The sequence below is a fragment of the Plectropomus leopardus genome, chromosome 5, assembly GCF_008729295.1.
Source record: "Plectropomus leopardus isolate mb chromosome 5, YSFRI_Pleo_2.0, whole genome shotgun sequence".
NCBI lineage: Eukaryota > Metazoa > Chordata > Actinopteri > Perciformes > Serranidae > Plectropomus > Plectropomus leopardus.
Genome location: NC_056467.1, coordinates 4,473,393 through 4,497,950, shown reverse-complemented (window position 1 = coordinate 4,497,950; position 24,558 = coordinate 4,473,393). Strand labels below are relative to the sequence as shown.

The 24,558-nt window shown below is 37.8% G+C and overlaps 1 protein-coding gene across 1 annotated transcript; it reads right to left on the bottom strand.

Moving 5' to 3' along the window:
• Nucleotides 1-2,544: 2,544 nt before the first annotated feature.
• Nucleotides 2,545-24,101, bottom strand: prss16 (serine protease 16). The gene is made up of 9 exons (XM_042487121.1): nucleotides 23,895-24,101; nucleotides 21,335-21,516; nucleotides 19,374-19,606; nucleotides 17,720-17,855; nucleotides 11,844-11,958; nucleotides 5,711-5,912; nucleotides 3,688-3,778; nucleotides 3,338-3,540; nucleotides 2,545-2,869 (listed from the first exon to the last, which is right to left on the bottom strand). The coding sequence occupies exons 1-9, from the start codon at nucleotides 24,093-24,095 to the stop codon at nucleotides 2,760-2,762; spliced, it is 1,473 nt and encodes a 490-aa protein (XP_042343055.1). The 5' UTR covers nucleotides 24,096-24,101; the 3' UTR covers nucleotides 2,545-2,759.
• Between the last annotated feature and the right edge of the window lie 457 nt (nucleotides 24,102-24,558).

Here is a 24,558-nt window from a genome sequence, read left to right as displayed (position 1 = left end):
TGCAATAAGTATTCAACAGCAAATCTAAATAAAGAAATAAAGAAATAAAAAATTCAGAGTAGAAAGTATTGTTTGGCTTTAGGGACTGTTCTTTATTTATCAGGAAAAAAGTCCCTCTTCAGTGCTTAAAAAATATTTGACGTGTCCCCTGTTTTGCAAAAAAATAATGGGACAATAGACAGCAACAACAATTTCAGTTTTTACAGTTTTGGTAATGATGTAATTTTGGCAATTTTTTTGAGGGAAAAAATGCCTTTAAAACCCTCCAGAAGGTTTTGGGGTTCAGGTGGTATTAAATACAACATACAGCCATTTACAGTTTCATTTACAGTCCACCAAAGCCAAATTAAAAAAAAAAAAAAGAAAACAAAAAAGTCCTTCTCCGGTGATTAAAAAATAATATTTGACATGTGTCCTATGTTTTGCAACCCCCCCCCCCCCCTTACCGCTCTCTATAGACTGTAACAACAATTTCAGTTTTTACAGTTTCAGGCTTTTGTAAATGGTGTGATTTTTGCAATCTATAAAAACACACCTTTTAGGGTTCAGGTTGTATTTAAAATAAATACAAAATACAATACAATAATTTAAAGCTATATGTCCCCCACCTGACCCAGAATAGAAAAAAGTCCCTCTTCAGTGCTTAAAAATAATTTGGCATGTGTACCCTGTTTGGCACTACTCCCTCCCCCCACATAAATAACAAACAGTCCCTTAGTATTACAACTTTTTTGAATAGAACGTTGATAAACAAAATTGTCCGTTTGCTAAATTAACAGGTCCCATACACCATCTGAGTTTGGTCTTATCCAAATTTGATGTGATTTCATATTTATTTATTTAAGTAATAAACACTGCAAGGGTAGATTTTGGCTTAACTTGGCCACATCTAATGTTCATTCACAAAGGGGACACCTGATGCTTTTCTCTGGTGAGGTAATGCACCTGGGTGGCAACACACACACACACACACACACGCGCACACACACACATGCACACACACACACACACGCACACACCTGAAAAGTGGCTGGGGCTCAATTACATCCCTGCTGCAGCCAAAGAGAGGATTATGAGTAGGTGCACGGGGATTTGAATTACAGGGGATTAAATGAGAGTGTATGGGCAATTATGGCTAAATCCATTGTAAATGTTTACCTTAACAAAGACTGGATTGTGGGCTGTCATAATAATATATTCTACATGTACATTTTATGGGCTGAACCTCCGATTTAATAGATTAGTTTTAGTCTGACTGAATATCCAGGTGGAGGCATTAAGAATTCACTGCCACAGCATGGGACACCCGTAGTGGGGCTGGATTCAGAGCAGGATTTTGGCCTAAGGTCCTTGTGGGTGTGCAGTCTTTGTGTTTGGAGTCGGGGTCTTGCGTGTCCAGCTGAGATACAGAGATAGTGCTGTTGTGAAAATAAACACAGTTAAGTGAAGCGGGGTCATTGTGTCTGTGTTTTGGAGGTAGCAGATGAACACACAGCTGTTGAATATAATCATGTCATGCACGGTCACTTCTATTTTTCTGTTGTAGATTCTGCTTTTAAGCTAAATCCATTTACTTCAAGACGAAAGTTGAGAACACTTCAATGTGTCATCCAAATTGCCAGAAGTGGTTAGTGTTCCCAAGACACCATCTCTGGGGAGATATCATCGTGCTCCTGTTGAGCAGCCAGGACAGCATTGTAGTTACACTCTTATCATAAAACAAGACTAAACTTGTGCAGAACAAGACCAGATGTGTGCGTGTTTGTGCTACACGTATCCCATTCAAACACATGAACTGGAGCCATTTCTGGGCAAATTATCTGTTGAAAAGTTTTGTTTTTGTTTCATTGCTGCCTGTTTAAACATGATTTTCAGTGTGTTATGGAAAAATCAAATGTTATAGTGAAATGTGTGCAGGCACGATGTTGATGAACTTACTGATAACTTTTGTTCTGAAAGCTCCTGACTTCTCCAAAGGTTGCTAGAAAATGTAGTTTCTCAATATGAAATGTATTTGTCAAGAGTTAGCCACACAAAGTGTCCTCTGTGTAGATAGGATTGGTCAATATTGTGTAAGAAAAGTGACAATGTATTTTATTCTAATGTAAGTGCTATGCTGGGAAAATTTCAATTTCACATATGCACCCTCTTTTTTTTTTTTAGGTACACAAGAAAATGTTCTTGCAAACTGAAAATTATTGACTGTACTTAAGTATTTCTAGGTTGTGCTACTTGCTGGTTTTCATTTAAAAAGTTCAAATAATCATTGTGTGACAGATATAATTTGAAGTTGAACCTGCTTCCTTACTAGTTAAATTTAAAGTGATGCTTCTGACTTCTTCCTTTCCCCAGAAGGATCAACACCCATTCACACCGGGACCCTTCTAGCCCCAACGACCCACACAAATCCAATTTTGGTCAACGACTCGCAAGTGGTCTGAAAAGCAAACTCTATTACTACTCCTAGTTTTTTCCTGCCCAAAAACACGTTAACCTTTGCCATGTAAACTCATTGTAAAACTGAAAATGCAGAAAGAGCCTCTATAGTGATAAAAAACTATTCTTTATTCATCTTTATAATCAAACCACTCATTTTAAATTCCTGAACTTTGTACCCACAGATATGCGAGTAAAGTGCTTTTTCAAGACGTAATAAACGTGGCAGTAAAATAAGCAGTCTCACTCTAATGTCAATAATCTGAACAAAAGAGTGATTAGTTTGCTTTGCAAAGCCATCGATTGGCCGGTTCGACTGTCAGTTATTGCTTCAACCACTTCTGGAGCAGTAAGAAGATGTGGTCACGGGCCAGAGTCAGCTGGGGGAGATCCTCGCTCCTGGCAGGGTACATGTTGGCACAATGGGCTGTTCCTGGATCAGAAAAAAAATAAAGAATATGGCTGCGAGAAACAGTAAAAGTGAGATTTTGGAGTTACGAGAACAATTATCCACCATAAAGTTGGAGTTGAACAAGTAAGCTATTGTTCACACTGAAACTGTTGCTTGGCCTCTGTAATATTAAAAGAAATTGCAAATTAAATTCAGTCTTCAGTTTCTACCATTAAAGTTCACATCTAACGCCGTCACTAGCACAAGCCACTCGTCCATGAGTAGATGCACAGTAAAAACCCACTGATGGACGCAGAGGGGGACCAGTAGTATTAATTTCTGAAAAAAATGAAAATGTGGAGATGTGGAGAGGTTTCTGTTCTTCGTTTCTTAGACTGAATCATAATATATTTTGAAAAAAATGTTTTAATTAACTTTTTTTAAGCTGTAAACACAAATTCACAGTGCTTCTTACTCTAGTTGAATTTCCCATCATGCATTCTGTCTCACCTTTGATGAAAACAGCAGGGAGATCGGGTGAGATGTCCTGGGTGATTCCCAAGGCGTGCCAGGGGTCAATGGACCCGTTTGGAAGAACTATTCTGCTGGAGCGGATGTCATAGCCGCCGTAATACTCATTGGTCTGAGCGACGGCCTTCTCCAGCTGCTCAGCGCTGACATTATAGAAATCTGCACACTGTTTCACATGATACCTAGATGAGAAAACACAGAATAACAATGCAGCATTTGATTAAACTAGACAGAAAATGGCCAATGTGGAAATAATACTAGATGGGGTGACGAGAACATAAATCTGAGTTTATTACTGTAGGCAGAGAGGGAATATCTGATGTACTCACTCAAGAGGGAAGCCAGTGAATGGCTGGTTGGGCGAGTCGGTGCTCTGGAAGAATCCAAATTCAGTGCAGGTCTGGTAGACCCACTGTCGCCCTGACAACACACACACAAAATTTACCCAAGGACAGCATATTCAGTTGTTTCATAAAAACCAAGGTAGTAACAACACAGAGCAGGTAAAGCTAAAAATCTGTTTAAAATGGCTTTACACCAGAGCAGTGTTCACTTTCTGTTTTGTTTTTCAGTCCCAATTAAGAGAAGAAAGAGTGCAACTGAAACCCACAAGACAAGGAGGGGAGGAGGTCGGGGGAGTATTTATGCGGACACATCCCAGTGGCTTCTTAAGAGGCCACTTCCTGTTCCAGTGATCACCCTCACTCCAGCTCTCCCACTCATGAAACTGAAGCTGGGAACTGGGACCACAGCCCAGGGCACGAGATATAGAGAACCCGCAAACATGCAAAGTTGTTAAGACAACATGAAACATAAAACATAGCATATCCACTCTTAGGAAGGTCTACTCTCTTCAGATAAACACCAGTTTAAAGGTCTCATATTACGCTGATTTTAAGGTTCATACTTGTATTTTAAGTTTTTAATAGAACATGTTGGCATCCTTTAACGGTATAGTTTGGGTTTTTTGAAGTGGGGCTGTATTTGATACTTATGTACAGTCGACGGGGCGCACAAGCCACAATGGTGGCTTTCCTAAAAAATTCTAGCCTAAGTGACTGCTGTGTGACCACTTTACCTCGCCATCACACAGCCTTTTCCTTTGGCACTACATTCCTCATCCACCATCAGTCAGGTGTTTGAGTCAAAGTAATTTTAGTGGCTGTTACGCCATCTGACTGAATTTGAACTTTAAATTTACTTAGTATGGTATTTCTGTTTTTTTAAATGGCTAAAATACATTTTGATATTAACCCCTCTATACAGCATGGTAATGCTAAGCTGTGGCGTGCACGCCGTGTCTGTTTCTGCAAACAGGGACTGTATGTAATACACTGACTTTACATAAGTATCTCCTACAGCCCCACATAAAAAATCCCAAACTCTCACTTTAATGTTAAAAAAATGCATTATTTTTCTCATAATGTCTGCCTAAAAATGAGCAAAAAACAAACAAACAAAAAATAAAAAATGAGGAATTACCTGGAAAAAAAATCTGAAAAAGTTCTAATAGTTCTTTAAAATAATTTAAAACATATAATAATGATCATTATAAATATATAGTTCTCGACATTTCTCACTTGCTTTATAATCTTTTTTAACTGGTTTTATTAAATCCTTGCAATTTAAGGGAAATTTCTTGCCAAGTTGTGCTTTGCCTTTTGCCCCCATAAAAGAAATCAAACAAATATGGTCAGGTTTAAATACTTTTGTGGGCGTCTGAATGCATTACAAGCAAAGTGATGTCGTTCCAGGTTTCAAAGAGTTAAAAAAAGACATGGAAATCTGACATTCAAAGCCCGATATAAATATTGGTGTAATGCTTTTAGTTCAACTTTACCCCAAGAGGAAGAAAACATTATTTTGGAATTTTCATTACATGACTCCAGGACTCTTTTAGTAGTTACGTGATGTAATGACATTTTTTTGGTGTTCCTAATTTGCCAGAACCTGCCTTTTATTTAACTTTTCCTAAAAAAAGCCTCTCAAAAACACCCAGAATTGGGATGCTACATTATGACTGTAACCACAAGCCATACTCAACACATAACCTGTCGTCTTATTATTCTGGGCTCCTGAGGCTACTGATGACGGACAAATTGCGCCTGCTGCAATTCATTGCGAGTGTGTTATTGTCGGACAACAGTGGAAAAATTTCAATGTGGCATCACGTAATCTATGCCAGTTATTCTCTGTAATAAAAACAAAAACACACCACCTGACAATCTAACAGCAAAATGGACCCAAAAATACAAGCTATGTAAAAAAAAATAAAAAAGCAGTAAGTTATTCAGGTTACATTTTAAAATAGAACCCATGTCTGCACATACAAAAATACATGCCCATACGCACCTCCCCCTGCAGCCGGCCCATCCCACGATGTGTTAGTCATGTCTCGGAGGTAGTTACTGAAGCTGGCATCCAGGCATTTGATAAAGAAGGTGTCCATCATGAGGTGAGCCACAGCAACAAAGCGGGCATAAGGCTCCCCCAGTGAGGTGTCACCCATCATGCCACACAGCACCTTGATGGTGATGTTGGTGCCCGGCACGCCCTAAATTGACAGCCACACCAAGAAGAAGAAAAAAAAATTAAGATGGTGTGACTTTTTCTTGTTACCTTCTCAATAAACATGTTGAAGCAAATATTTGGTGGTTATCTGCCACCTGGATGATGAATGGCAGTTTACAAGTACTTTTCTGTGGGTGAAAGTATTTCCCAAGCCTTAATTGTGATAGGAGACATGAACTTAACACATACATGTAATGTTCTGCCTTCAGGGAGGTGATTCACTAAGCAATAAAAATAAAATGAGCTTATTATAAGAGTCATCAAACTATGAGGGGAAAGCTGACACAAACTAAACCATAACCTCCTTTTTTCTACTGTTGTGATCAAACTATGCCAATCAACTACTCTAAATAAAAACAATGAAAAATAAATGTGCATTGGAGTCATCCAATCACAAGGGCCATTGTTCCTCCTCATGTTTCCTGAAATTATGACTCGTGCTGCATCAATTTTCCCTCCCTATCCCTAATCTATCCTCTGAATTGGGTCTGTGAACGCAGTAAGATATCGACATTGTTGTTCATTTTCGTCAGATTCTAGAGCTTCAGTTTCATTATGAAACATTGTGTTTATGGTAATTCACGATTTTCTCTCTATAAATACATTTTCCTCATTAGCACATTTACTTAAGCACCTTATTATGGCTAGACCTATAAACAAAAACCCAAGGTGCCTTTTCTTAATGTGAAGTTTTGGAAAACAACAGGCCATGACATAACATTAACATTTCAGTAGTATAATGTTCAGCAATAGGAGTGCTTGTTCATTTATTTAGTTTAACTTTTCTTTTTTTCAAGGAAACCCTGAGTCAAATTAATGTTGTTTTTTTCATGTAAGTTTATCCTTATCAAAATATGCAGCAGAAAAACAATAAACTACTGGTAACAGTTTCCACAGACATCTTTCACAAGCATTTAAACCTTCTGTCAACACTATGGGAATAAAGGCAATAAGCAAATTTGGCAAGAGCTAGCATTTTTCCCCCCGTTATAGGTTTTTTTGGGTGAGTTTTTCCTTAGTTGATGTGAGGGTCTAAGCACGGAGGAATGTTGTATGCTGTAAAGCCCTCTGAGGCAAACTGTGATTTGTGATAATAAATAAAATTGACTTGACTAGTAAAAGGTGACAAGAAAATGATCTGAAAAATAGAGAGAGAGAGCGAGAGAAAAAGAGATACGGGCAATCATTGGATAATTATAAAAAAAGGGGAAAATAATACCTATTTCCATAATTATTAAAATGATATAATCAAAATTGTTACACAAAAAGTATATTTATATTTATTTTTTAATGCTTTTTTGTTTATTGTTTTGTGTTTGTGTTGTTTTTTTCTTTTCTATTTTGTGCTTCTTTTCAGGCAATTTTTTTTATAGGCCTAACTTTAATCGATTTTTTGCTATTTTTTAAGCCATTTCTTAAGCAGCTCACTGCCCTCTTTCCATTTTTGTTTTAAAGAAATCAAGCCAATTTGTGCTCACGGCAACTTTTGGAAAATTGTGGTGATGCTTTGCCTGCGTACCCACACACTTTGCTCCTGAGCAGTGCACCTTGGCTACTCAGTGGCATCAGTCCAACACTGTGGTTGTGTGCTTTCAGGTATAAACTTGCCTAAAACAAAATGCAGTACTGAAATGAGGGTTGGAGGAGTAAATAAACAGTTGGTTAGTTGGTCTTCCGCGCAAAACGAAAGCCTTGTTAACTATAAATATCCCGTGACTACTATGCCATCTGCATCTCTCTGCATCTTAAAGAGGAACTGTTCTGCAAGCACTAGCGTTACATAATGTCCTTCCGTATTTTATAAAGCACCCCATTGATAACCCCTCAACTGTGAAGCCACTGCTCTGCCTCCTCTGATTGAGTTACACCTCGCTCCTCGTTCTTACCCAAATTCCTCAGTGGTACCTAAAACCTGGTAGTTTGCTCTACACCCGGCCCTTTGTGTCAGAGAGGCAGCTGTTGGCTGTGTTTGTCCGCTAGCGCTGTGGACTCCGTGGCCCACCGCTCCCCTCGGTTCTTTTATAAGCGTCTCTTTAGCTAGGGGCGACAGGAAACCAGAGAGACCACAGAGTCTTTTGTTACTTTTTCACATCAGCTTATTGGTAACCGGACTCACGTCTCCTCGAGGCACCAGGGGGACAGAGAGGGGATGGGATGAAAAAAAGGGGAGGGGAAGAAAAGGGGTAATTGGTTAAAAAAAAAGAGAGAAAAAGAAATGGGACTGATGTACAGTAACAGATGATAAGAAAACAAGTTGTGAGATGTGTCATCTCACCACAATGGGGACTTTTTCTTTTTGAATGGGCTGTAAAACTGAAAAAGATCTGGACAAGTGGCTGAGTAATGTCATTCCTTATATTTAGTATGTGGGTTTCTTTACAATGTGAATTGGGATGCACAGTTTGCAAGATTCAAGGTGCTTTTATTGTCTCCTGAAGGGAATAATGTGGCCGATTAAAGGGACTGCTGCACAGAAAACTCCCATTAATAGACCTGCATGGACGTTTGCAACATCTGTGTGCTTTGTTGTCGAAATTAAAATCAGAAACTGCATCAGACTTCTTCCACCGTGTCTTCCAAATTACTCAACCACACCACCCCAAAATGACAGCTGACGTCCCATCAACATAATGGAAATCAACCACACATTGGTTATGGTTATGTGTGGAAAAGTTCTTCGAATTTTGTATTCATTTCTCCCCCACTGCACAGTTTTATTCAGGCCCTCTTCTTTCTGCTGCTCACTAGGTTATTGATTATGGTAGACTCCCGAGTACTACTAAAAATCTGACATCAGCCAGTTAACCCTTTGAAACCCGATCAAATTGGCAGAATATCCTTCAAAAAAATGGGAAGAAGGCACTGAGCAATTTAACAAGAATTGACCAAAAAATGTCAAGAAATTCATAAAAAAAAGTTCCAAGAAAATTACCTGAAAATAAGAAAAAAATCAAATTAAATTAAAAAACAAAAAAGATGCGAAAATGACTGCAAAAAAGTACACAAATAAAATTAAATATAATTGTAATATATTTTTAAATATATAATTATAAATATAGTTTCATAGTCAGTTTTCCTTTTTTAGGGATAACATTGAATAATATCCCCAATGTTTTTTTCAAGTTATTTTCTTGTCACCTTTTTTGTTTTGTTTTTTGCAAATTTTTGAACATTTCTTACCAAGTTGCTCACTGCATTTTCAAAAGAAATCAGAACAACTGTCTCAGATTCCTCTTGTTTAAATACTAGTGAAAGGCATCTGAACGCAGCACAACAAAACTGATGCCGATCCTGGTTCTAAAGGGTTAATGTCCACTCTTGTATTGAATGATGTAATGTGGGTTGATCTAATGCACATATAGTCAATTTCTACAGTGGCTGTCTATCGGGACACCATTATGCTAAAATATTTATTGCACAACATTTTTTCATATTCAATTATTAATATCAGCATCAATACTTTTGTCATGACCACGAGCTTCATGGGAGGGTTACACAAATCCTTCTCCCCACCTTCCAATACTGAGGCACAAGCATGATAATATACTACTACTACTACTACTACTACTACTACTACTGCTGCTGCTGCTACTACTACTACTACTACGACTGCTGCTGCTACTACTACTTCAACTTCTGCTTCTTCTACTACTTATAATAATGAAAATGATAATAATATCATGTGTGAAGATTAGAAAAGGAGCTCCACTCTGCAAATAGAGATACAGACAAAGAGAGAAAGCAAGTGGCCCCAGGAGACACCCTGGAGACCCTCTCACCAGGCAGTGTCTCTTGGCCCCTCACTGCTAAACAATGCAGGGTTTATTATGTTTCGGTATAACGCTTGGGCTCTCAGTAACCGTCCTACACCTCATAGCTGCCTTCCACTCAACCAAGACTGGATACTAGGTCAACCCCTGACCTACAAAGGCTCTGCACAAACTCTGCTGTGTCAGGTCAACATGCATAAATCATTTCATATTTGATATCATGTTTCCATAAAAGATGTCTGTGTCAACGCTGGAATCATTTCTCTGGTCAATTTTTAAATACGGCAACATGGCTGACAGCTCAGCTCCGGCTATTTTCAACCTGCAGTCATATTTCTCTTTTCATGTCACGAAATAAATATTAAATGATGAAGATGTGCTTGGGGGAATTTGGGGATAGATTTTTCAGTGCTGTTTGAAACATTAGGACTGAGCTGCCGGAGCCATGCATCAAGTCAAAAGGCTCATTTATACTCCTTTTAGGTAAAGAAGTACATAGGTTAATTTCAAACATTGTACCCATAGACTGTATAATAAAGATGGACGAGACGCCCCCACTTACCCCCGACTACTTACGCTTTAGCCCTCCCACTAATTTGAATGGTGATAAAATTATTTAATTGTGCAGCTTTTCTAGACTTTCAAAATGTTATTGGACCGAATAGATTAAATCCCGATTGTAAAACCAGTCATTCCGTGGGGGTTGTGACGCGTAAAGAAATGTAATTAAAGACATATTTTTCACAGTTTAAGTCTTTTTAGGTCCAATGGTATCATGTGCCAGACCTGTCACCTGTAATCACACTGTTTGGCCATTATTTACAATTAGCCTCAAAGTCTGACACACTTCCTGTTACTGACTGGTTCTGTTCCCCCACTTTTAAAATGTCCATGTCCTACAGTCCTTGCTTAAACTGTGCTACACTGCCCCCATGATTTCAGTTGGTACTGCCCCACATGGGTAAGTTTTCAGAAAACGTGTATAAACACAGACAACATGAGTGCAGAGTAGTCTGAAGGCTCCGTTTGTTTCCCAATCTAGTGTTGAGCATAACTCTTAACCTTTAATGGTGCAACTGATGAAAAAATGGTAACATTTAATCCACATGATTTTTAAAAAATGGGTTAATATTGAAAATTGGTGAAATTATCCTGACATTTGGACAGCTGTTCTCCCCTTCTTCTAGTCTTTATGCTTAACTAAGATAACCGGCTCACTTTGATCGTGGTCTTGTTGTGCTGTTGCTGTGATCCTGTCTGTGGCTGTGCCTGTGTCGTGGGCCTTGGTTGTGAAAATACCATAATCCTACTTGACGTGACCTTCTATTCCCATTATTATGCGTCATGCCTCCACTATTAACAAACGCATGGGACTCTTATCAGCACCTTCAATATTTGCATGTAACATCACATGCTATCAAAGAGAGCATTTAGTAATTTTATACCTATTACTATTGTTTATATGACATGCTATTGTTACTTTTATTGCTGCTGCATCTCTCCCCTTTTCTCTTACTCTTTCTCTATTTCTCTTTCCTTTTTGGTCATTATTATAATTCAATTGTTATTTACAACATCTATGCATGTCTGTTAGTCCTGGAAGAGGGATCCCCCCTCAGTTGCTCCTCCTGAGGTTACACGTTTTTTTGGGTTTTTTCCTTAGACGATGTGAGGGTCTGATGGCAGAGGGATGTCGTATGCTATAAAGCCCTCTGAGGCAAACTGTGTTTTGTGATAATGAGCTTTATAAATAAAATTGAATTGACTAGTAAAAGGTGACGAGAAAATGATCTGAAAAATAGAGAGAGAGAGCAAGAGAAAGAGAGATATGGGCAATCATTGGATAATTATAAAGAAAAGGGGAAAATAATACCTATTTCCATAATTATTAAAATGACCACCAACTGGCTCTAACATCATATTTGATTAATGAACTATTCCTCTGAGAAGGTATTAATTTTATAGTATGATATGCAAGACAGAGTCTCATAATGGTCTGTAGGATGCTTGTGAGCAATTATTACTTATTTTGGCATGAAAGTAACCACATTTTAAGACAGCAACTGTTGGCACAAAATGTCAACGTTTGGTCGATTTTACGATGTTTTACTGATGTTGTTTGGCATGCGTCTACTCTCCCTCACCTCAAACCCCCTGTTGTCTTCATTGTACTGGACCACATCCATGACGCCGCCAGCCAGAGTTTCCAAGAAGTAGGCAGAGTCCATCTCTGTCTGGATCTGCAGTTTGGAACACAAGCTAGAGGGGGAAAGAAGAGGAAGAAGACAGAAAAAGAGGAAGCAAGGGAATAGGGTGGGAGATGAAGAAAAGGAGGGGAAATATGGGGACAATGGGGATGGAGGAAGGGAGGAGAGGTGGGGGAGACAAAGAGGAAAATTAGACCAGAGTGTGTTTTGGCAGTTGTACAGTGCAGTTTTCTCAGGAAATAAAACCTCAAGCTAGTTCACTGAAAGTGCAAAACCAAGCCATCGGCACGTGTTTAGACTAGAGCTACATAAGATGTGATGTAAGAGGTAAACAAGAGCTACTGCTTAACATCAACATGTTAGCTTTGTGAGCCTCACAGAGCCGCCAGCATGAAGACTTTTTTTTTCAAAGACCTTTATGGCCAGATTTTGTCGAGGTATTGGATAGATAACCTTATTATGTAATTATGTTCTGAATGCTATTCTTTTTTTACTTTCAGGTCTCCTCCTGAAATATTGTCCGGTGGCGCAGCCTCGAGCTATAAGGCAGGACAGACATTGGTCTATTTCTCTTTGTGTTTTTACACTGGTACTTTGAGAACCTGCTGTTGTGTATCTTGTTATACTTTTCTGACATTATTTATCAGTTCTCACTGTCTTATGTTTTATGTTATGTTTAATGTTTATATTGCGTATGAAATTGAATGTCCTTTTTACGGCTGCAGTAAGACAAATTTCTCACTTTGTGGGACAATAAAGTTCATCTAAATCTTATAAAACTTTTACATTACAATTTGTTTCTCCCAAACTGTACAAAAAATCTGAAACGGTCGAGGAAATTTAATGGTTGTAGAGGGCAGTGGTCTGTGCAGACCACTGTATCATAATCTGCTGTCCAGATAAATAAAAAATAAATTAAAAAGCAGTCAGAGTCTAAATTGTTGACTTCACCTCTTGATACATTCAAAGTCAAAAGGTAACTTTGGTATTTTCCAACCTGGACCTTATTTTCCCATGTTTTTGTGTCGAACTTAGTAATGGAAACAACCATTTTTGGAATTGCTCCAGTGTTGAGAGAGGCCATTGCAGGCAGAAACCAGAAATCGCCATTTAAATAAACCCCAGACTCCGTTTAAATAAACAGTCACTTAAGCCCAAGTAGAACCAGCATATTTTAACAGCTAACTGGATGCATTTAGGGTTTATTTCAACCAAACTAGAGTTGGTGATTATTGGAACAGTGGACAGATGAACCAATATGGCATTTGTGAGTTTTATTTTGCTTCTGTAAACTTTAAATGGAGTGTGTTTTACGATGATGAAATGGAGCCTCGTGGGTTTGGCGATAGTAATTTTGGGACAGTTTCTGGTTAACCAAAAGGATCTCACTCTTTAACAAAGAGGTTCATCTCTGCAGGGTCCTTTTCATAAGTTGTTAAAGACTTAGAATAACAATCTGAGCCGCTCATTGGTAAAAACAAGCACTTTTAGCTGTAAACTGACAGTGAACAATTGTCCTGTGTGATTACATTGCAGCCTGTTTTGCAGCTCAATATTGGACAAATTTCAACAACTGTTTTTCTGATTAGTCACTTGAGAAAAAAACTTGAGAAAATAGGGTTGAGGTTGAAAATACTGTAGTTCATAATGTTGTCATATGTCGTAAGCCCTCCTCGGGGCAGTCAGCTTTTTCCATAAAAGGCTCTAAAATGTGAAGCACATTACCAACCGAAATAAAATGAACGCATGATATTAAGATTTTTAACAAAAGTGTTAAAGGTTGGCTGAAGCAAAATCAGCATTTTTGTATATTTCATAATGTCTCTGAATAAGTGTTGTAACTGTATGTAACATTGATATTTGTCTTTTTTTTACTTTACTTTACTAAGTGTATGTTGTAATTCTATGTAATCTTGATGTAAATACCTAACTTTTTGTCCTCTTTCTACCATAACTGTTATCATATGCACATTATTGTATGTAACCTTAACTTTTTTAACTTTTTTTCCTTCTTTTTCTTTTACTAAAAGCCTAACTAGGGACTTGGAAACTAGCAATAGATATAATCTCTTTATGTGAAACATCAGTTACTACAGACTTTGTAAAAGGCAGAAGTTGTACTATGTTAATACGCATAGTCCCTATCAAATAAACCATATAAATAAATAAATAAGTTGGCCTTTAATACACGTATGCCAATTAAGGTCATCTGTTGGGATTTTGACGGTACAATAGTCGGCACAGAAAATATCACGGTCTCACAGTATTACAGAATTATTATTAATATCAGTCAGAATGACCCTTAAAATAAAGAAAATAGAAGGCTTAGTTTTAATTGAATAAAAATTGTATCACTTTAATTAAAACTAAATATTTTTGATGTAAGTAAATGTCTTCTTTTGAAAATAACTAAAATAAAGGTGAGATTCTCCATCCAGTTGCATTTTTTTTAAATATCGTAGATAAGAAAATGTACACAGCATGATAACAGTTAACTTTCATATGACCGTTTACCTTGAAAGTGGCATATCACTGCGACCCGAGTCGTCTGTCAATTGACAATAACGGGCTGCAGTGTCACATTGGAAAAGATGGTGTTTTTATTTTACTTTCTCGAGGCGTGGGTGTGTGAAGACGTAGACGTGTAGACACGCGTCTGTGGAAAAAGACTGCGTTGGGTAAATTACAGCTTTCCTTTACTGTCTGTTGGACTTCTACTCTTGTAAAATTTAGGCAACATGCTGATGTCATGACCTGCTGATTTTAAAACAAAGCCTGTGTACATGAATTTGTGTGCAGATACTTCATTCATGATGAAACTGTGACGCAAGTATTGCATCCTCTGAGGCATTGTGGTTAGGAAGCTGGACGAGCCTCCGAACCACACATTGTGACCTCTGTGTGTTTGTGCCTGCATGAGAACATGTCTGCGTCTACGGCCTGAATTATCTGCAAGAAGCTAAAATAAAAAGATGTCAAATGTGGTCAGGGCAGTGCAGCGTGTCTCTATGACAGTATTAGTTCTGTGAGTGTGACCGCACCATTATAAGAGCCTTTTAAGACTCTTTATTCATCGTGTTGACTGACGTTACAGTCACTATAACAACCTAAAATACACAAATATAAAACAGAGACAGACACAATGATTGCAGACATAGTGCAAGAGCGCTAAGAATAACTTCATGCTTGAAACTTCAAACAATGAAAGAAAATAAAGACAGTGACGTATAAGGGGCTGAGAAAATGCCCCAATAAAAATAAATGCTGAAGGGAGACACGTTTGTCCCAACAGAGCCCCCCCGCCCTTTGAAGTAATATTCTCAATTTAATAAATTGTATTTTGGAGTAAAGCCTTTGAATCAACATTTAGACAATAATGTAATAATAATAAAAGCAATAACTGTGCTTGGAATATGATTTAATTGTGTTGCTTCACAAGCACACACACACATAGCTGCATCTCATCCCTATGTGTCCACATGTTTTACAAATGTGTATAAGCAGGTATTTAAATGCTCGCCAGGATGACCTGTGATGTCGTATAATATAAAGAGTCACAAAGAAACAAGAAATATATTAAAATAAAAAATAAATAAAATAAAATAAAATAAAATAAAAAAGTAAGTAAGTAAATAAATAAATAAGTAAATTAAATAAATAAATTTAAAAAAAAAGCTTGCCATAGACAACTAGTATAGTCCTGATCAACTCTAAAATGAACAGATGTTAATAAACTGGATCTCATCCATCCTATAACAAGGGGATGGCATTACGGTAGCTGGCTTCACAGCTCATGTTGTTAATTCCGATATCTGCCCATTGTATTCCTCTCTGGAGCAGGTCCGACATTCCAGAGTCTCAGGCTCACGCCAAAAAGGCTCGAGGGACGCTCATGAAGCTGTAACACAATCCGACTCAAACCAAGAACCAAGACAACCCTCGCTGCTCTCTGAACCTCTCACACAGCTCCAGGTATCACTGCAGTTCACCTGTTCTTCCACTGCTCTCATGTAACAGTGCTGTATCACACGCTGCACAGTTAACTGTCTGAAAGAATGAGCAGATTTAAAGGAATAACTTTTGTTTTTCTTTTTTTAAGACAAGTGATGCCTCTTTCATGTCTGCATGATGAACATGAGGCTACAGCCAGTTAGTTAAGCTTAGCATTAAGAATATAAACAGGGGGAAACAGTTAACCCTGCGCCATACAAAAGCAAAGGTTAAAAAATTTGTGGTTTTGTGTCTTTTTGTCAATGCTAGGTGACAAGCAAAGACTCAGGAAGACACTGTGCCTGGCTAAGAAACAGTCCGGCACTGCATATATAAATAATATTCCTTTTACAGATTAAGGACACAAGTTTTTTTATGTAAATTTGTTAACTTTAGAGTTGCTGGTAGATAGGTTGTGTAACTCTGTGGTGCTATGGACTGGGATTTTGTGCTAAGATTACCGACTGCTGGCTGTAGATTCACATTTACTCCACATATATGAGAGTTTTTATTGATCCTCTCAACTAACTCTCAGCAAAAAGGCAAATGAGTCTATTGCCCAAAATGTCAAACTGCTGCCTTAAGACAGTTAATCCTCTAAAGATAAAGATGATATACACATGCACATAATCTTGTGATTGTCCCAAAACTCCAACAACCATTCCTGTAAACCATGACAGCTATGGTTTATAACAACTCTGCAACGTTAACAGAGCTTACGTCATCATTCCCGTGTCTCTCGCGATCTGGCGTCATTAATGATACTAATCATGACTGCATTTCATTTTAGTTTTACCACTCCCAGACCCTGACGACATGCAAGCTGACTCACTGTTGTGGCTTGCTGGGACACTTAAAAAGAAACAGACCCATTGTTAATGTTATTAATCACACATGTGTCTCACTCGCTTTCACAAGTCAAAATATCTGCTGAGAAAAAAGGTCCATTGGCACTCTGCATGCTCACTGACTCTGTCTGATGAGACCTTCGCTCTGGCTGAAGATGGGAGGAGCTGCAGTATGTCTGGAGTGTGCTGAGGTCACCAAACTGCATAAACTCACAGGACTGATAAAAGGTGTGAACTGCTGCATCAAAACTAATAATCAAGTACAGAGTGCACATGCCCACGCAGTCAGCTCTAATTAAGCAAACACCTTTGAAAACACCTTTGTATGTGGACAAAGGCTGTGTAGGGGTTTTAAACCCTTTGAAACCTCAGCAAATGGATCTGATATCTTCCAAAAACATGGGGCAGAAGGCAACGAGCAATTGAGGAAGACATAGCCAAAAAACTGGCAAAAAAAAAACTGTAAAAAAAAAAAAAAACAAAAAAAACCAAGAAAATTACCTGAAAATAAGCACGAATAAATAAAATAAAATGAGAAATAAAGTAAAATAAAAATGAAAAGTAAAAAAAAAAAACAAACAAACAAGAAAATTACCTTAAAGGGCTGAAAATTAAAGATATGCATTTATTTGATATTTTTTTCTTAAATTTGTTCTGTTACATAATTCTGAAGTATCATTATAATGTGAAATTATACTTTTTTGGACATTTTTATTTAGATAATTTGCCTATAACCCTATTTTAATTTTAAATGATGTACATCATCCTCGCTTGGTTTTATTGCTATTATTAATATTATTTATTATTAATTATTATTATTATTATTATTATTATTATTATTATTATTATTATTATTATTATTATTTATTATTATATTATCGTCATCGTAGGCCCTGGCCAGCTCAAACTTAGCTTTTTTTAATATATATAAATTTTAAGATAGAGAAGGTATGGGTTGCAGGGAGTTTACTGTACTTGAAGTCTTTGGTGATGTTGTCATAGGTCTTGGGGTCCTTCAGGCGCTCCACAAGGGTATCCGAAGCCTTTTTCACCATTAGGGGACACTCTGCGTTCTCTGAAGCCAGCGAACGCCACACGACCTCTAAGTACTCTGGCAAAACATAAAGACAGAGGGAGGGGTGGACACTTAAACCTGGGCTGCTATAAAAAGACCACAATAATACACAGTAACCCTGCAAAGGGACTATTTTGAGGAGCTGCAAAAGCGCCAGTTCATCCTCAAAAGAGCACATGATTCCAGTTTGAGACAAGTGCTGGAGAAAGTATTTATCTAAAAAGGTTTCGGTGAGGTTGAAAGTGAAATGATGAGTCTCAAACAAAGTGGATTTCACAGTTTATGAACAAGATCTCAGAGGAGACACTCCACATTACAAAATCTTGGAATATTTCCACCTGGGATGAAATCCAACCTCTTACTGGTAGTAATGCTGACTAACTGCAGTGGTGTTTGGGGAAATAATAACTTTGTGGTGCCGTAGACTTTTCTCTGTGTGTTTTGTCTCGGATTCTTTCCCAAAGTCAAAGAGTGTATGTGTGTGCGATAGTGTCTTAGAGATAGCACTGGTGCGTGGGTGGGACAGCACAGGTCCACGTTCAAAGCTACTCTGACCTCGATTCCTGCCCGCAGCAGATCCGGAGGAAAACAACGAGCTCGGCCAAACACAACACAGACACAGATAGAGAATGAACCCTTCCTCATCTTTGATCTGTCTCGAGCTCTTACTTCCAAGACACTGAACAAAACAGAAGATTGTACTAAATTGTGTTGCTACAGCAAATTAACTTTCAAAGAGGATGTTGTTTTCTTTAAATGATGGTTGTTTGGCGTGTTATCTAAAGCAGTGGTTCCCAAACTTTCTCCTTAAGGGGCCCCTTTTGTATCATTTAGTAAACTGATAACCTCTGACGATGTGGCATATTTTATGGATATTTCATATTATATTCAATGCAAAACAATAACGGCACAGAACAACTAATAAACTGTACAATTATCTAATTAGGTAGTAAACTCAACTCCTAACTGCAGGAAGTTTGTGTAAAATGAGTGATTTGGACGAATTCTGAGCAGATTATTTCCAGTTCCTTATTTTTAAGAAACTTTTTATATGATTCTGTCGTTATGATGTATTTTCCAACAGGCTTCTTTTTTAACAATTTGAGTGTTTTCTACAGAATGAGAGTTTATGTGTGGCGGTAGCTGATGATGAGGGCAAATTTATTTATTTTTTGTCAAATTTTAAATGGGTGTGTGGCTCTTTGTATCGTTCTTTGTCCCCTCTCTAAATTCAAAGGTTTTTGCAGGTCCATGAACGAAGCGCAGGTGAAACTCTCCATTAGTTCTTTTTATCCTTAGCAGCAGTTTGTGAATGGCAGGGTGTATAATTTTGATCTGTTCGAGCTGATCAGACCGAATTTATGGGCGAAAGGAGCAGTTGCTGTGAGAGAATGTAAAAAGACCAGTTATGTTTCACTTTCAATGCTCCTGGGGTTCTTCTGCTCCATCTGTGCCCAGACTGCACTCTGTGTTCCAAGTGTGGTGCCAAAAATAACCGCAGGAGCGCTCCTGAATATATATACCCCCCCCCCCATGTGTGTTATGTCTACATACCTGGGAAGTTAACAGTAGCAAAAACAGGTGCACTCGTGGCCACAGACGCATGGACCAGGTGAGGATACTTCAGTCTGAACCAAGTGGCGAGAGAACCCGGGTACGACCCGCCGAACGCCACCCACTTGCTATTGGTCAGCCCTCGGGTCTCTGCCATCACGGTGCGGAAGTGTGCCAGGTCAGCCAACGCCTGACGGCTACTGAGGAAACGCAGGTTGTCCGTGCTGAGGTCACTACATGGAGAGCAGAGGGAAACTTAATTTAACCCTCTGGAACCTGAGCAAATCAGCTCGATTTCTTTCAAAAACATGGGAAAAAGGCAATGAGCAATTTAAGAAGAAATTAGCTAAAATTTAGAAAGAAATTTGTAAATAAAAAAATATATATAAAAGAAAATTACCTGAAAATTCAAAAACAAACAAAACAACAAAATGGTAATGTAAAAATATGCAAACAAACAAAAAAGAACAAAGAAAATTTAAAAACTGCCTAGAAAAGTGCTTAAAATTTTTAATAATTCTGTAAGATAATTTTAGATATTTAGTTATGATAATCAGGAATATACTTTTATACTTTTCCTGGCTTTTTGAAAAATAATTCTCTAAATCTACTAATTTCTTGCAGTGTGCAGGACATTTCTTGCCAAGTTGCCAACTGCCATTTTCCCAAAGTTTTGGACAGAAAATCAAACCAATTTGCTCAAGTTTCAAAGGTTAAAATACTTGTGAAAGCCGTTTCAATGCAGCACATAAAAAGGGTTAATTCAGCTAATCAAATAATTGATTTAAATAGCAGTTTAAGTGAGTATCTGTAGTAAATAATTCAGTCTGTACAATGATGGGCAGGGCTGTCTTTTGAAGGTAGGGCTGCCATCTGGTGGTGTAACAGCCACACGGCTTCAGCTGCTGTACAAACCAAAAACATGAAGCTGGCGGCCTTTTGTGCCCTTTAGTTGATCCCACAGTATTGTGGAACCAGAGTTGCTGAACGCTCTTAAGCTGCTGTGAACTCATGTTGAGGGTAATGTATCAGCTGCCCTTTGGCATCGGTCACACTGCACTGTGACACTTCCTCAATATCAAATGTGAAACTATTTTCAACAAATCAGCAGTGTGCTGAATCAAACTGCAGCACTAAATGTGTCGGCTGAAAAGCAACCTCTCTGAAAGCTTTGGATCACCAGAATTCATAACTAAGACTTATTAAAGCTGGCAACTTTTAGAAAATAACTTTATGTCATATTTGTCTACATTGTCACTGAATCCTGAGAATAGTACATGAGACAAATAATCTGAGAAAAAGCTGCGTTTTCTCTGCCTCCCTCTAGTGCTTTTGATGACATCTGCAAGAATCCACCACAAAACAACTAAACAGAGACCAGGAGTCGCTGTCAGTCATGTCAATCACTGTCATTTGTCTCATTGATTTGTGATGTTTTTTTTTTTTTTGGAATAACCCATTTGATGTGAGAAGCAGCTGGCCCTCAGGTATGTTTCATATTATCAAATCTGGCCCCCATTCAGAAAAGTTTGGACACCCCTCGTGCTTAAAAAATAGAATCAAATGTTTTCTTGTCTGTTTGACAATTTAAGTAAACTGACAAGACGACGGGTTAACGATTAAGGCTGCGGAGGAGCCGAACTTATTTGACTCCTGTCTCTAAAACTAAAATGATGAATTATTTTGCACTGCCACAACTGACCTTTTTAGCCACGTTATTTTTTTACAGATGAACATCAGTCTGTCTCTGTCTGCTTACACACCTTTACATTTTGGCTACTTTCCTGGTGCAAGTTTTGGTTACATTTGCAATATTTGAGCTGCTGTCTGGCACTGTTGTCACCTGCCTGCCCACACAAACCTCAAAGCGTCTAAAGTTTGAATAAACAGATCTTAAACATGTTTGGAGTGAACACATCATCACACAAGGTCAAGAACTGAATCAGCGAGGTCAAACCTACACAGTCGGGTGACTCTTTCCATAGAAGCGATGTTCCAGCATCAAGCAAAGCGCTCCGAGTTTCTCAGCGTAGGTGAGCCAGGTGCCGGTATGCATCCAGGCTGGGTTGGCTGGGCCCTCTCCACCTATCATCAGAAACACTGGACCCCCCGGCTTATAGAAGGCTTCATTTACAAAGTACCTCTGAGGGGGAAAAGAGAGAGAGTCAACTCTGCGAACAGCTGCACTGATACACTTGTGTAACTAATAATAACTATAATACATTTGTAATGCACTTTACATTTGGAACAACTCTCAAAGTACTACATTTGCATAAAAAAACAATAAAAACAACCAATATAAAATGATATTTAAAAAATAATTAAAAGAAAAATCAGCATAAAAGCAAGTAGAGCAACCAGCAAGACGTTACTTATAAGTCACGTGTTCTGCTAAGAAGTAATGTTTCATATACTCAGATCACACACCCCTGTCAAAAATGATGGAATCGCCAGTCTTGGAGGATGTTCATTCAATTGTTTGATTTTGTAGAAAACAAGCAGATCACAGACATGCCACAAAACTAAAGTCATTTAAAATGGCAACTTTCTGGCTTTAAGAAACACTAAAAGAAACCAAGAAAAAAATTGTGGTAGTCAATAATGATTGCTTTTTTAGATCAAGCAGAGGGAAAAAATTATGGAATCACTCAATTCTGAGGAAAAAATGATGGACTTAACGAGTGACGAACGGTACTCTTCATCAATCTGGCTCCAACGCTCTCTGATTATGATGATCTGATGGACCATTTTCTTCAATTTCCACCACAGATTTTCAATTGGATTGAGATCTGGACTATTTGCAGGCCATGGCATTGACCTTATGTGTCTTTCCTCAAGGAAAGTTTTCACGGTTTTTGCTCCATGGCAAGATGCATTATCATCGTGACTTTGAAAGTATGGCTGGATGAAAATATGACTTTCATCCAGCCATCCACAGTGCACGACTGCTGTTCCTTAGCTCACTGTGTGCTTGTTTTTCTGTTTAGGTGTTAATGATGGCTTTCATTTAGCTTTTCTGTATGTAAATCCCATTTCCTTTAGGCGGCTTCTTACAGTTCGGTCACAGACGGTGACTTCAGTTTCCACTCATTTGTTCCTCATTTGTTTTGCTGTAAATTTTCTATTTTCAAGACATATTGCTTTAAGTTTTCTGTCTTGACACTTTGATGCTTGCCTTTTACAACCTTCCCATGTTGTTTGTCCAGCTTTTAGACACAGCTGACTGTGAACAACCAACATCTTCTGCAACAACACGAGCACTCCTTTTTAACTGCAGACTAATAAGCAGATTTAATCTGATGCAGGTTTTAGTTTTGGAAATGGAAATTTACAGGGTGATTCCATATTTTTTCCCACTGCTAGATCTAAAAAAGCAATTGTTATTGACCTTTTTTTTTTAAATTTCTTTTAGTGTTTCTTAAAAGACTTTAGTTTTGTGGCATGTCTGTTATCTGCTTTTTTTCTACAAAATTAAACAACTGAATGAACATCCTCCAAGACTGGTGATTCCATAGTTTTTGTCAGGGGTTGTATACTGACTACTTTACACAGTTTTTCACCCACTAATTATAACATTTGGAACAAGAAGATTTATTTGGGGAAATGAATTGACAGTGGTATTATATTGATTGGACACCTTGTTAATATTGAAGGAGAGATACTGACATTTAATGAATTCCTCTCCAAATTTAGCCAAACAGTTTGACCCAAATACTATGCAATAGTTTTTGAAGCTTTGCCGAGGGAGAGTGCTGCAGCTTCTGAGTTGTTCAATAATCGTGGACTAAATCATAAATACATTTAATAGAGATATATTCACCAGAGAAGTTGATGTTAACAAGAGTAATGTTCAAATAAACACATATAAAGTGTAACTCTGCAGTGGGATTATATTAGACTTCACTTTAAGATTAAATCAACTAGAAGAGAGTTTGGTTAGCTGGGGACTGTTTTTTTAATGTTAATAATAAAGTTAAAGAGTATTCCTTTACAATCTCACATCAAATATATCCAGCAAAAGAGACATTTGAGAGATTTAGACTTTAATTTTCTGTGAATTAATAGGAGAAACAATCTGTCGTTTGTTTTTATACCTGTGTGTATGTGTGTGAAAACTGGACAAACGACACAGATTCTATTGCAGGATAAATACATATTAATGTATTTCAAAAGCCATGAGGTGTAGAAAAACATTATATTTTTGTGCTACTGGTTTCACTTTTGGGGAAATCCCCCCAAAGAGGAGATGGGCGGACTCGAGACCAGAGTTTGAACTAATATGGCACTAAAATAAGAGGCCTTAAAAAAGGCGGTAAAGGCGTACAATGTTTTTGATAAATTTCTCACGAACTGAAGAGCCAATATTTTTATTTTGCTTTTTTTATTACTATTTATGTTTTTTCCTTTAATTTATCCTTTGTATGCATGCACCCCTGGCATGTTGCTGTATGCACATATACTGACAACAATTTAAAATGCTTTTTCCTGAACTATAACCCATAAGAAGTAAGAGTCACTCACCTGCTTCCACTCTCTGCTGTCTGCACCATTGAAATGATCCAGTGTCTGAGGGAACCACAGCTCCTCAAACACAGCTCTCTGGCTGCTTTCCTGCACTTGTCTAAATTTCTTGAATCCTTTATACTCTCCAACAACGCACACGGAAAACAACAAAAACAAGGCTACTTTACACAGAAGCGACCCACAACTCTGAAAAGCCATGTTGATATGAGCAGAAATAGCCAGGGACATGTGATTTTGTTCCAAGTGGTCATATGACAAATTCTTCTGCTGCTTTCAATGACTCGCAAAACATGGGAGAAATGACTTCATGCGCATTTCCGCGTTACACGTTTAATGATATATATATATATATATATATATATATATATATAATCTGAAAAAGCATTCTGTCTTTATGAATATCTGCCTTTATTCCTAATTGACCCACTGTGTTTTTCATTTTAGTTTGCCTTGCATTATATTTCTGTATTGTAGTTTTCTTAATACTGAAAACACAATAATTCCCAAAACAAAACATTTCCAAAAGCACTACAACATTTACCATAACAACATTTTGTGTTTTGGGGGAAATTTTTTGTTTCCTGAAATGTTGTTTGTTTTGGGAAATGTTGCAGTGTTTTCTAAAATGTTGCAGTGTTTTCTGAAATGTTGCAGTGTTTTC